This window comes from Oryctolagus cuniculus, chromosome 18 (assembly GCF_964237555.1).
Source record: "Oryctolagus cuniculus chromosome 18, mOryCun1.1, whole genome shotgun sequence".
Taxonomy (NCBI): domain Eukaryota; kingdom Metazoa; phylum Chordata; class Mammalia; order Lagomorpha; family Leporidae; genus Oryctolagus; species Oryctolagus cuniculus.
In genome coordinates this window covers 22,654,328-22,666,995 of record NC_091449.1, presented here as the reverse complement: position 1 = coordinate 22,666,995, position 12,668 = coordinate 22,654,328, and the positions used below count along the sequence as shown (strand labels likewise).

The following is a 12,668-nucleotide window of genomic DNA, read 5'->3' as shown; positions in this document are numbered from 1 at the left end:
AGGAAACTGAATGCAAGTGCAGACGGACACCGCACGCAGGGGCTCCAGCCACCGCGCTGGCACATCGCCTGCCCGTGTTCTCCACCTCCTTTCAGGCTCGGGACCTTCCACGTCTCACCTGTCGACAGGTGTGCTGGCCTGCCAGGTATGTAGCCTGCTTCCTCGACACCCCCCCCCCCAGCACCAGGTGAACACCATGCTCCCCATCAGCAGCTTCCTGCCTGACTCGCAGGCGCACACCTGTCCTTTCCCAAGGTCCTCCTGGGGGACGTCAAGCACACACCTGTGGGGCCTGTAGAATCAAGCTTTTTTTTTTTCCTTGAATTTTTATTTTTTTTAAAGGTTTACTTGAAAGTCAGTTACCGAGAGAGTCGAGCTTATTTTTTAAAACTAGAGGCTTACCTGAACATCTTGCTCCCCCAAGCACAGAACCTAACAATTCCCATGCTCTCTCTAATCTGGTCTTCTACTATTTTGTTGGTTGCCCCAATCAATTAACACATTTCCACATAGAGCTTAAGAAACCTTGTGCCCACCCCCACCCCCCATTGAAATATTAAGGAATTCAGCTGTAAAAGCTTCCTGGCCCAGGATTTGGGGGGGGGGGTGTCGAGGTTTCTTTCATTTTTTAAAAAAATATTATTTATTTATTTGAGTGCTAGTTAGAGAGAGAGGGAAAGACAGAGAGAAAGGTCTTCCATCAGCTGGTTCACTCCCCAGATGGCCAGAGCTGGGCCAATCAGAAGCCAGGAGCTTCTTCTGGGTGCAGGGACAGAGCCTTCCAAGTGAGAACTCTGGTGGCTGCTTCAGTCACAGGAGCTGCAGACCCCGGCCCACTCAGAGGACGGGGTCGTGCACACTTCCGCTAAGACAAGCAAGCCCCGCACAGAGACCTGGGGAGCGCGGCCCGCTGGACGCTGGGGGTGGACAGCCCAGCAGGCCCCGCGCGCTCCCGGCGGGGAGGCCAGCCCAGGTCCCCAAGCCCCCGGGCGCCCCGCGGCCCAGGAAGCGAGCCGCGCGCCAGGACCGCGGGGCCCCACGCCCCTCCCCGCCGCACGGCGGCGCTGCGCAAGGCCGGCCGTTGTCCGGGGCCGTTGGGCGCCCACGTGGCTTCTGGACGCCTGGAGGCCGGCGCGGGGGCGGGCGCCATTACGAGAGGCCGGGGGCGCGGGGTGGAGCCGACGAGGAGCCCAGAGCGCGCCCGCGGCGGCGGCGTCGGGTGGGAAGACGAGGCGCGGCACTGGGGGGCGTGGCGGCCGGCCTGCAGGCGGGGGCGCGTCCAGGGCAGGAAGCTGGAGTCCCCGTGGAGCTGGTGGGCGCGGCCCCCGCAGAGGCCTGAGGCGTCCGGCGCGATGGCAGGGGCCGTCCCCGGGGCGGCGGGAGGGGCCGCGCGGCTCGCCACGCCCGCCACGCCCGCCACGCCCGCCACGCCCGCCGCCGGGCGCGTGGTCCAGGGCGAGCGGGCCAGAGGCGCGGCGAAGATGCTCCAGGTCCTGGTGCTCCAGGTGAGCGAGCGGCCCGCGCACGGAAGGTCGGGCCCGGGTCGGTGCAGGCGGGAGGCTGGAGTGCGGGTGGGGGTCGCTTCAGAAGGGGGCGCGTGCGCTGTTCCGGACAACCCCGGAGGGCGGTTGCTGCGAGCTGTCTCGCACTAGGTGTGCGTGCCTGACTCGGGCACGTTGGCAGGTGTGTCGGTGCCCCGCACGCCCCAGCCCACGTCCGCCCTAGGTAAGGGCCCTCGCGGGGAGCCGTGGACCTGGCTCCCGCCCTTCCCCCGCCGCCCGCAGCCCTCAGGGCTCGGCTTCTGGGACCCCCCCGCCCCCCCCCCACGCCGCCCTCTCCTCACGCGGGTGTCCTGGTCCCCGGGGCGGGCATGGGCCGCCACCTGGGAGACTTGAGGTGCAGGGAGGGCTCCCGAGGAAGCCGGAGGGGAGGCGCTGGAGGAGGGAGTTTACAAACCGGAGCCAGGGTGTGGGATGGGGAGAGGCGCCGCGAAGGAGGGGGATGGGTGGTGTCTGTGTTCTGTGGATTCACCCGACCAGAGCGTCACACACCCCCGAAGCCGCTGACTCCTTGCAAGGAGGCCTGGCTCTCAGACTTTTCAATTTGTTTTATTTACTTGACAGAGTTAGAGACAGTGAGAGACACAGACAGACAGAAAGGTCTTCCTTCCTTTTGTTCACCCCACAAATGGCCGCCACGGCCAGCGCGCTGTGCCGATCTGAAACCAGGAGCCAGGTGCTTCCTCCTGGTCTCCCATGCGGGTGCAGGGCCCAAGCACTTGGGCCATCCTCCACTGTACTCCCGGGCCACAGCAGAGAGCTAGACTAGAAGAAGAGCAACTGGGACTAGAACCCGGCGCCCATATGGTTCGCTGGCGCCCCAGGCAGAGGATGAACCAAGTGAGCCATGGCGTCGGCCCCTGGCTCTCAGACTTTGAAGGGATTTCAGGTCTCCCTGGGAGGCTCCTCTGCACTAGTCAATGTTCTCCATCAGTCCTAAATATGTCAGTCCCAATTCCTTCCTGTGAAAGGGCTCTCACCCATCCTGCCACGTGCACGCCCGTGGGTGCGGGACTTGGGCAAGAAGTGCTGGGCTCGTGCCCTCCTGCTTGGGAACCCGTGTGTGTGTTGGGCCCTGGAACCTGCTTGTGTCTCCCCTCAGCTCTGCCCGGCCTCCACTTATGACTGCGACCTGGCTCACCCTTGGAGCAAATCTTCTGTCCCTTATAGGAGTATTTGCCCCAGTGAGGTCCAGGTTCCGGCTGTCCTGATCCAGATTGATGTGGCATTTCCATGGATACGGTGCCCCCTCCCACCCTGTGCCCATCAACAGGTGATGGGGTACCCTCAGGGTGGTGTGCATGGAGGATGGGAAATTATTTAGCTTTCACATTAGTTAGTTTTGAGGTGTCCTCTTACACGTGAGGATGTCATATGAAGTGAGGTGAGCCAAGCAGAAAGGCCCACGTGCTGTATGATTCTGTGGGCGAGTTGAATGGCAGCTGCCAGAGGTTGGGTTTGTGCGTACAGGGCAGAGATTCACTTTTGCAAGGTGAAGAATTCTGGAGATGGCTGGTGCTCGCGGTTGCACAACAGTGCCAGTCTACGTAATGCTACTGAACTGTACACTTAAAATTGCCCAAAAGGATGAATTTTATCTGGAGTTTGCCACGACTTTTTAAAAAGATTTACTTGATTCTGTCCCGGTTGCCCCTCTTCCAGGCCAGCCCTCTGCTGTGGCCAGGGAGTGCAGTGGAGGATGGCCCAGGTGCTTGGGCCCTGCACCCCAAGGGAGACCAGGAGAAGCACCTGGCTCCTGGCTCCTGCCATCGGATCAGCGCGGTGCGCCGGCCGCAGCGCGCTGGCCGCGGCAGCCATTGGAGGGTGAACCAACGGCAAAGGAAGACCTTTCTCTCTGTCTCTCTCTCTCACTGTCCACTCTGCCTGTCAAAAAAATAAAATAAATAAATAAATAAATAAATAAATAAATAAATAAATATAAAAAGATTTACTTATTTGAATAACAGAATGACAGAGACCAACAGAGAGGGAGATCTTCCATCCACTGGTCCATTCCTCAAATGGCCGCAACAGCCAGATCTGGCAGAGTCTGAAGCCAGGAACCAGGAACTCCATCCGGGCCTATCATGTGGGTGGCAGGGGTCCAAGCACTGGGACCCCGAGGCACATTCCCAGGGAGCTGGATCAGAAGTGGAACAGGCGGGACTCGAACTGGTTCTTGGTGGTCATGAGACAGGAACCCGGCAGAGAAGAGAAGCAGCGACCCAGAAGACAGCGGCCTCCCTGAGTGACGCAGACAGAGGCGAGAGCTGTACCTGGAGAGCCGCATCACCAGGAGCCCTGTAGCAGGGCAGCTGTGCTGTTCCTGAAGAGTCCGGCCTGCAGGAGACTCTGCCACATCTGGCGGGGACGAGACCTCTCCTGGCTAAGGAGGGCAGAGAAGAGCTGTTGGCTGCCAGGAATGTGAGGAGGGCTCGCACGCCCCAGCTGGTTAGGTGCCGCGTGTGATGTCTGCATCGCACATCAGGGTGCCTGTTCAGATCTGACCGCTCAGCTTCTGGTCCAGCTTCCCGTGTGCTCACATGGGAAGGCAGCGTATGATGGCCCAAGTACTTTGACCCCTGCCCCTGTGTAGGAGGTCAGAGTGGAGTTCCTTCCCTCCTCCCAGACTTGGCTGTTGTGGGCATTTGGGGAGTGAACCAGCAGATGGAAGAGCTCTCTCCCATCCCCCACCTTGCTCTTGCTGTCCATCTCTCTCTGTCACTCTGCTTTTCAAATACATAAGTACACACAGCATATATGAGGAAAGCAGCCCGGGCCACACACTTCTGTGTTTGAAATCTGGGAGGCCGTAGCACCCTGATGGCTGGGCACGTGGCCTTGGAGAGTGGCAGAAAGCAGTAGTCCTCGGCCTTCCCTGGGAAGCTCCTGGAGGAACTGGCAACTAGAACTGTGTGTGTTGCTGTCTGCAAAAACTGGGCCCGGCTTGCATTTTACAGGTTTTAGAAGCAGATTTTTTTTTTAAATGAAACATTCTAGCAGCCTCAACATTTAACATTAAAAAATTTATTTATGTATTTTCATTGGGAAAACAGGTCAGAAGAGTTCTTCCATCTGCTGGTTTACTCCAGAATGCCCACAGCAGCCAGGGCTGGGCCAGGCCAAAGCTGGGAGCCTAGAGCTCAGTCCTGGTCTCCCACATGGGTGATAGCGCCACAGTGCTCGAGCCATCATCTGCTGCCTGACCAGTAGGCACGTTGGCAGGAAGCTGGATTGGTGGTTGTGTGGCCTTGATGTGAACCAGGCACTCTGAGTGTCCCAAGCCGTGACCTGACTGCTGCCCCAAACGCCCACCCCTAAGAATGCTTTGTAAACGTCTTTCCTAAATTAGTCTTTGGAAAATTTCCAAACACAAAAACAGCATCATGAATGCCTGTGTGTACTACACCCACACTAACTGGTTGGTAACGCTTTGCTGCGTTTGCACTTCAGAAATATGTGTATGTAAAAATTACTTTTTCTTTTTTGGTTGAGCCATTTGAGAATGAGTCTAGAACTCAGAGCACTTAAGTGATTTTTCTAGGAACAAAGCCTTCCTCTTATAGAACTATAATGTAATCATCACACTTGAGAAATTTAATGTTGGTGCAAGTCTGTTACCTGATACACAGTCTGTACTCCCTTTGTCCTGATAAGGTCTACTGTAGCTTGTTTTTTCTGATAAAGAACCCAGAACTACACACTGCATTTAATTGTCATGGCCTTGTAGAGTTCATTCAGGCAGTACATTGGTCTATCTTTGATGATACTGAAATTTCTGAAGAATAAGGGCAGTCACTTTGCAAAGTATTCCTCAATAATTATAACTATATTAATATATTTAGGTTAGACACTTTTAGTAAAAATGCTACATAAGTTATGCCACGTCAGAGGACAAGATGTTTTAAAAAAAAAATTGATGCTGGGGCCAGCATTGTGGTATAGCAAGGTAAGCTACCACCTGTGATGTCAGGACCCCATATGGGCACCTGTTCAAATCTCGTCTGCTCCACTTAAGATCTAGCTCCCTGCTAATGTGCCTGGGAAAGCAACAGAAGATGACACAAGTGCTTGGGCCTCTGCCACCCATGTGGGAGACCCAGATGAAGCTCTTGGCTTCAGCCTGGTCCAGCCCTGGTCATTGCAACCATTTGGGGAGTGAGTGAATTGGTGGGTGGAAGATCTCTCTCTGCCCCCCTCTCTGCCTCCCTCCCTCTCTAACTCTGCGTTTGAAATAGATAAGTAAATCTTTTTTAAAAATTCAGATTAATTTAAAAATTTTAACTTTTTATTAGAAAATGCATTGGAGATGCAGAAAAGTGTGGAAAATAGTATCAATATTGGGACACCCACCAAACTCTTATTTATTTGAAAGGTAGAGACACAAGGAGAGACAGAGCTCTCCCATCCCTTTGTTCACACCCCAGATGCCCACAGTAGCCAAGGCGGGGCCAGGCCAAAGCTTGGAGCTGGGAACTCACCCTGAGTCCCCCACACTGAGGACAGGGACCCAGTCACTCAAGCCATGGTCAAGAGGCCTCCTAGAGTGTGCACTGATTAGCAGCAAGCTGGAATCGGCATCAGAACGTGCACGGAAACCTAAGCACTCCCATGTGGAACGCAGACCCTGCCTGAGGATTCACTGCTATGACAAAAGCCCACCCCTATTTTTTAATTGATGTATAATTTATTTACAGAAAAATTCATTCCTTTTTGTGTAGACTTCTGTATTTTGAAAAATGCATAGCATCGTGTAATCACCCCCACAGTCAAAATGCAGAAGCATTTCCTCACTTCCCCATATTCCCATGATGAAGCTCCTTTGTAGCTGTATCTTTCTCTACCTGTAATGCTTTATAAAGAAGATTGTTTTCTGCTGCTATTAGTTTTTCTTTTCTAGAATGTCACAGAAATGGGTGCCTGCAGAATCCCAGAGCAGTAGTGGCCTTTCACTGTGGCTTCTTCAAAGACGACACATTGGATACTGCTTTGTGTTGCTGCATAGGGTCAGTGGCAGAGTAGTATTCCATTGTGTGCACACACAGCAGTTTATACTCACAGGCCACTTGAGTTGTTTCAGTTTAGGGAGATGATGAACAACACTGCTATAATCTTTGCCTACAGGTAGTTGTATGGACTCGAGTTCATTTCATTTGGGAGAATAACTAGGATGGAATTGCTTGTGTTTTAACTTTATGAGAAACTGATGGACTGTGTTCCAGCATAACTGCCTTTTTGCATTTCTGTCAAAAATGTCTGAGTTCCCTTTTTCTCTCTCTCACTGTCTGACTTTACCTGTCTAATAAAAGGGGGGGGGGGGCGCAGCGCCGTGGCTCACTTGGTTAATCCTGCACCTGCAGTGCCGGCATCCCATGTGGGCTCTGGGTTCTAGTCCCAGTTGCTCCTCTTGCAGTCCAGCTCTCTGCTGTGGCCCGGGAAGGCAGTGGAGGATGGCCCAAGTGCTTGGGCCCTGCACCCGCATGGGAGACCAGGAGAAGCACCTGGCTCCTGGCTTCGGATCGGCGCAATGCGCCGGCCATAGCAGCCATCTGGGTTGTGAACCAACGAAAGGAAGACCTTTCTCTCTGTTTCTCTCACTAACTCTATCTAATAATAGAAAAAAAAAGTATGAGTTCTATTTGCTCTTCATCCCTGTATACAGTTAGTATTGTAAGGTTTTTTGTTTGTTTGTTTTTTAAAGATTGATGATTTTGACAGAGTTAGAGATCTTCCATCTGCTGGTTCACTCTTGAATTGGCCACAAAGGTGGGAGCTGGGCCAGGCCAAAGCCAGGAGCCCCGACTCCATCTGGGTCTCCTTTATGGGTGCAGGGGCTCAAGCGCTTGGGCCATCCTCCACTGCTGTCCCAGGCACATTACATTACAGGGAGGTGGATTGGAAGTAGAGCAGCTGTGACTGGAACCCACGCCCTTTCTCCAGCGCCAGCCTCACCTGATGGCTGTAGACTCACAGCTGAGACTTGGACTTGAGGTCGCATAGTGAGTCCTCCAGTTGTGTTCTTCTTTCTCATGATTATTTAGGCTGTTCTAATTCCTTTGTCTTTTTTTTAAATAAAAGATTTATTTTTATTTATTTGAAAGTGAGAGTTACAGAGAGAGGTAGAGCCAGAGAGAGAGGTCTTCCCTCTGCTGGTTCACTCCCCAAATGACTGCAACACCTAGAGCTTATCTGATCTGAAGCCAGGAGCTTCTTCCAGGTCTCCCACGCAGGTGCCGGGCCCCAAGGACTTGGGCCATCTTCTGCTGCTTTCCCAGGCCATAGCAGAGAGCTGGATCGGAAGTGGAGCAGCCAGGACTCCAACCGACGCCTATATTTTTTGCCGCCGCTGCAGGCTGTGGCTTTAACCCGCTGCACCACAGCACCAGCCCCTAATTCCTTTGTCTTTCCAAGGAGGATCTCATTATTAGCATGCTGATTTGTAACCACCCCTTCCCTGCAAAAATCCATCATTAAACCTGCTGGAATTGTGTTGTATTTCTAGATCACTTCAGGGGAAAACAGCCGTTTCTTAATTATGGCCCCCACAGGTGCTAGGGGGCATCCCACCCCCAGCATTGCGCAGCATCGCATGAAGGGCCTCCATTACTGTCAGCCACCCCTCAAGGCGCATAGTCCATGGTGCTGAGGGTCCAGTCGGGCCCTCCGCTGAGGTGGATGGACAACCCCTGCCCCAAGGGTGACCTTTTTCGTTTGATCAGTAATTTTTTTATGATCTTGTCCTCATCACCTATTTGTATACAAAAGTTGCTTAAAATTTTAAAACCAATCTAAAGAGACAAAAACTAAAGGATCGCTGCATTTATTTAACTGGGCAGCTGTTCCCTCAAGCTTCGGCCCTGCGTAAGTCAGTCCACTTCCAGAGTTTCTCTGCAGCCACCGGCCCTGCTGGTCTCTTTAGGGCTGACCCTCCTGTGTCAGAGGCTCAGCTTGTACGGTATTGCTGGATTTGAGCTGCACTCCAGTTTCAGCCCACCTGCCTGTCTGTGTTGTGGTGGGTCCAGGGAGCTATCTTGAGGACTTTGACTGTAGTAGGGGTGGATGGAACAAGGGTCTGTTTATTTCTAAGAGTTTGTTTTATCTGTTTGAAGGCTTTTTTATTTGATTTAAAGATTTTATTTATTTGAGAGGTACAGTTAGACAGTGAGAGGGAAAGACAGAGATAAAGGTATTCCTTCCGTTGTTTCACTCCCCAATTTGCCACAATGGCCAGAGCTACGCCGATCTGAAGCCAGGAGCCATGAGCTTCTTCCTGGTCTCCCACGCAGGTGCAGGGGCCCAAGGGCTTGGGCCATCTTCTATTGCTTTCCCAGGCCATAGCAGAGAGCTGGATCGGAAGTGGAGCAGCTGGGACTCGAACCAGCGCCCATCTGGGATGCCAGCACTTCAGGCCAGGGTGTTAACCCGCTGCACCATAGCGCCAGCCCCGAGAAGTCTTTTTTAAAATAGAGGACTTTTTCCCCACTTTGTGGCTTTCTAAGTCTGGAATTTGCAGGTCTAACAAGCAAATTAGATACAACAGGATCTAAAACAAAAAGATTGAATCGTTATTAGAGTACCTAGGAAATGTGTTCTCTAAACCAGGAGCAGGTTTTCTCACAGAGAGAGGCATGTAGGCCTGGCCAGGTACGTATGAGGCCCGACCTCTCTCTGTCTTTACATGGGATAGTGGAAGAGACATCATAAGAAAGGTGTGAACCTCTTGAGGGAAGACGCCCTGTTGACTCCATTACCTAGGCGGCCTGGGAGAAGAGCTGGCTTGAACAGGAGGTTAGTACAGAAGAGGCGGCACTTCTGAAAGGAAGATTGCAGTCCTGCCTGTCCTGACCCGAGGCCTTGCCCTCAATGGCAGTAGTTATCTTGGAAGCCGGGCAGATTAAAGGGCTCTTTGAGCTTGGAGCCAGTAGGATCTGTGGTTCTAACCTGGGATCCCTTCAGCCCCAAGGCAATTCCATTCACCCAGCTCTTGACAGAATTTGGTAGAGGCTGGCTTTTTTCAGGATGGCTGTTTGCCCCATCTCCTGGCTTTCCAAATTGAAGCCTGATGCCATTTGGGATGGACTGGCCTCACTGGGTCTCGTTGATGGCAGAACACTGTGTAAAGTAGCTATTAGTTGGCTTGACAGCTATCTTTACATTCCTCCTGCTAAAGCAGACCACAGAGGCATCCTCTAGGATGTCAGTTAAGGGGTTGTTGAGTTCTGTCCTTAATCTTTGGTGGCTGAGCTAGAAGTCTGTAGTCACAGGCATGTTTTGACAGTTTTTTTTTTTTTTTGAAACAATGCAGTGCCCATGAGGAGAGCTATGTTCTTTAAGATCAAAACATGAAGATCGTTTCACTAATTTGTCTATAAATTTTGTTATTAATTTGCCAAGAACAACTTTAACTTGGACTTTAGAGGGAGCAATGAGCACTGTATTATACCTCTAACTATATTGTTTTTAGATAAATAGTATACCTTTATGGTTGCAAATACCTAACACAAGTGCAACTTGTTTGACCAGCAGACCCAAATGCAAACATGTCAATAACTTAAAAAAAATTTTTTTTTTTAGTTTTTCTGTACCAACAAATTGAGAACAGCCTATTTATCATATTTATTTAAGTCAGGTGCACCAGAAAGGTAATTTGTGTTAATTTAGCAGTTTTTAATAATTTTTATATAGACACACAATCTGCACATAAGTATCTGGCTCCTGCCATCGGATCAGCCCGGTGCGCCGGCTGCAGCGGCCATTGGAGGGTGAACCAATGGCAAAAAGGAACACCTTTCTCTCTGTCTCTCTCTCACTGTCCACTCTGCCTGTCGGAAGAAAAAAAAAGAAAAGAAAAGACAAAAAAAATTAATGGGGCTGGCTCTGGTGCAACAGGTTAACGCCCTGGCCTGAAGCGCCGACATCTCACGTGGGCGCCGGCTCCTGGCTTCAGATTGGCACAGCTCCGGCCATTGCGGCCAATTGGAGAGTGAACCAGCAGATGGATGACCTCTCTCTCTAACTCTGACTTTCAAATAAAGAAATCTTAAGAGTGTTAATTTTTTTTTAATCTATGATGTCAGTGACCACCCGAGGCTGTTGACATGAGCTGCCTAGACTAAGGAAGCCTTTTGAGTCCACAACTCTCAGTATTTGGACAAGGCCAGAAGCAAAGTGGAAGTTCTCTCCTCCCTTTAGAGAAAAGTACATCCTCTTTTGATGGCTGCTGCTTTCCACTGGGGCCTCACGGAGATCCTTCATGTAGAACATTTTTGCCACAGTGTCTTGGCTTTCTATGCTTGACATGTAAAACAAGTCCATATTTAAACAGACTTTTAAAACTTTGAAACTTTTAGAACTCAGCTGTTTTTAAACAAGTAGAACTTAATGAGACAACGATTATCTCAGTAGGATACAAAAAGACTATTTTCCCAAATATCTATTAACACTTAAGTATTTCATCAACCTCATTGCTTTTACAGAGGATCAGATTTTAATCTTACGTCAAAAAAAAAAAAACAGATTGATAACTTTTGTAGCTAACAAAAAAATTGTATAACCATTTAAGACTTCCACACACCTTTTGCAACTACCTAAACCGTTTTATCTTTTCCATTCCAATCTTAAAATCCATGTCCTTTCTTTATTATTTCACTAAGAAGCACAGCTTTGACTTGGCAACCTTTTTTCCATCTGTTGATTTTCTTGATTTACATTGAAAATCACAATTTAAAAGAATATCCCGAATTTCAACCTTAGTTACTTCTGAGCAGTCTTGAATTATTTTTATTTATAGACAGCTTATGAAAACCTATTTGTCAACAAATCCAGAGTTTTTCATAGACTGTAAGGTGTTAAGAGTACCTAAGTTTACTTGTGGACACATGTATCTCATTTACCTTTACCCAATTTACATTTAGCAACTACACAGATTGTTAGGGTTGGAGTAGCTGGGGTTCTGGCCTTTTGTACCCCCCTCCCCTGCCGCCCTGGGATGAGAGAACTGACATCAACGGAGACAGGTCACTTCATTAAGGCAAAGAGGGAGAAGCATCCTGTTCTAGAAAAGTCTGGTCTGGAGTGCACTTGGGGCTGGGGTTTTATGTGGTTAAGGAGGGAGTTTGCCACTGTCACTGTGGGGGAGGGAGAAGACTTTGCAGCTGGTGGAAAGTGGAACTAGGGGGCTCTGGGAAGCCTTGGGAACTTTCCTCAAATCTAATTAGAAAGCTGCCCTGTGCAGCTCATCTATTTAATTAGTTGTTTTGCAAGGAGTCTGGGGGAGGTTGCACCTGGTTCCCCAACCAGAGGAGGTTGCACTGGTTGTCAGAAGGAAGGGAGGAAATGGGGAGGGGGTGGGCTGAGGGCAGAAGGAATGGGGAAGGGGCCATGAGCCCTTTACAGATGACTGAAGATACTGGCATTGTATCATACTTTGTCTGAATTAATGTCAGAACTACATTTATATGGAATTTTATTTTTTATAAAACTGGAAATCAGTTTTATCAACCTGAGATCTGTTAAATGGCCATTTTTCATTTAGTCACCTGCTGTCTGGCAAGGGTTAGCATCATTGCAGAACCTGTAATGGTTGCATAGAAGCCAATAGGGATTACAGTTGAAGCCTTCATAGGTAAGCCGATGACAGCCACATTTCATTCCCAGGACAGATTTCTCTTTCTTCTTTAGACCTTGGGAAAGCCTCTAGCACAACCTCAGTGGTGTCAGCTAGAAACAAGTTTAAGTAAAAGACAAAGGCCTCTGCCACACTTGGGGAGGCTCGGTTCCTGCACCCTGCTTGGCTGTTGCCGTGAGAGCACATGCTCTTGTTCTGCAGGGAGGGCTCTGCTCCGGCACTGAACCCTGAGCTGCTTCCCACCCTCTGGTTGGCGGGCTCCACTCTTTCCTTGGGGTGAGTGTCCGGGCTTTTTTGTTTGTTTGTTTGTTTGTTTGTTTTTTGTTTGGAGGCCAGAGACTAGTTAAAGCAGTGAAAACAGATTTTATTCAGTACCTCCTGAGGAGAGCTGAGCTCCATTACCAGTGGTGCAGAGGTGCCTGGGTGTTTTAAAGGGAGGGCTGGGGTTGGCACAGCTCAAGGGAAGAGTGAGAAGAGGTCAT

The 12,668-nt window shown here is 50.4% G+C and overlaps 1 protein-coding gene across 3 annotated transcripts in view; it reads left to right on the top strand.

Annotated features, from left to right (window-relative positions):
• Nucleotides 1-316: 316 nt before the first annotated feature.
• LOC138846704 (putative ATP-dependent RNA helicase TDRD12) overlaps nucleotides 317-12,668 on the top strand; it is a 55,264-nt gene continuing 42,912 nt past the window's right edge. For 2 of the 3 annotated variants that reach the window (XM_070063233.1, XM_070063232.1), the window contains exon 1: nucleotides 317-1,505. In XM_070063233.1, coding sequence (XP_069919334.1) covers nucleotides 1,353-1,505 — 153 coding nt within the window. In that variant the 5' untranslated portion in view covers nucleotides 317-1,352. The remainder of the gene's footprint in view (nucleotides 1,506-12,668) is intronic. The other variant, XM_070063234.1, reaches the window with a different exon arrangement.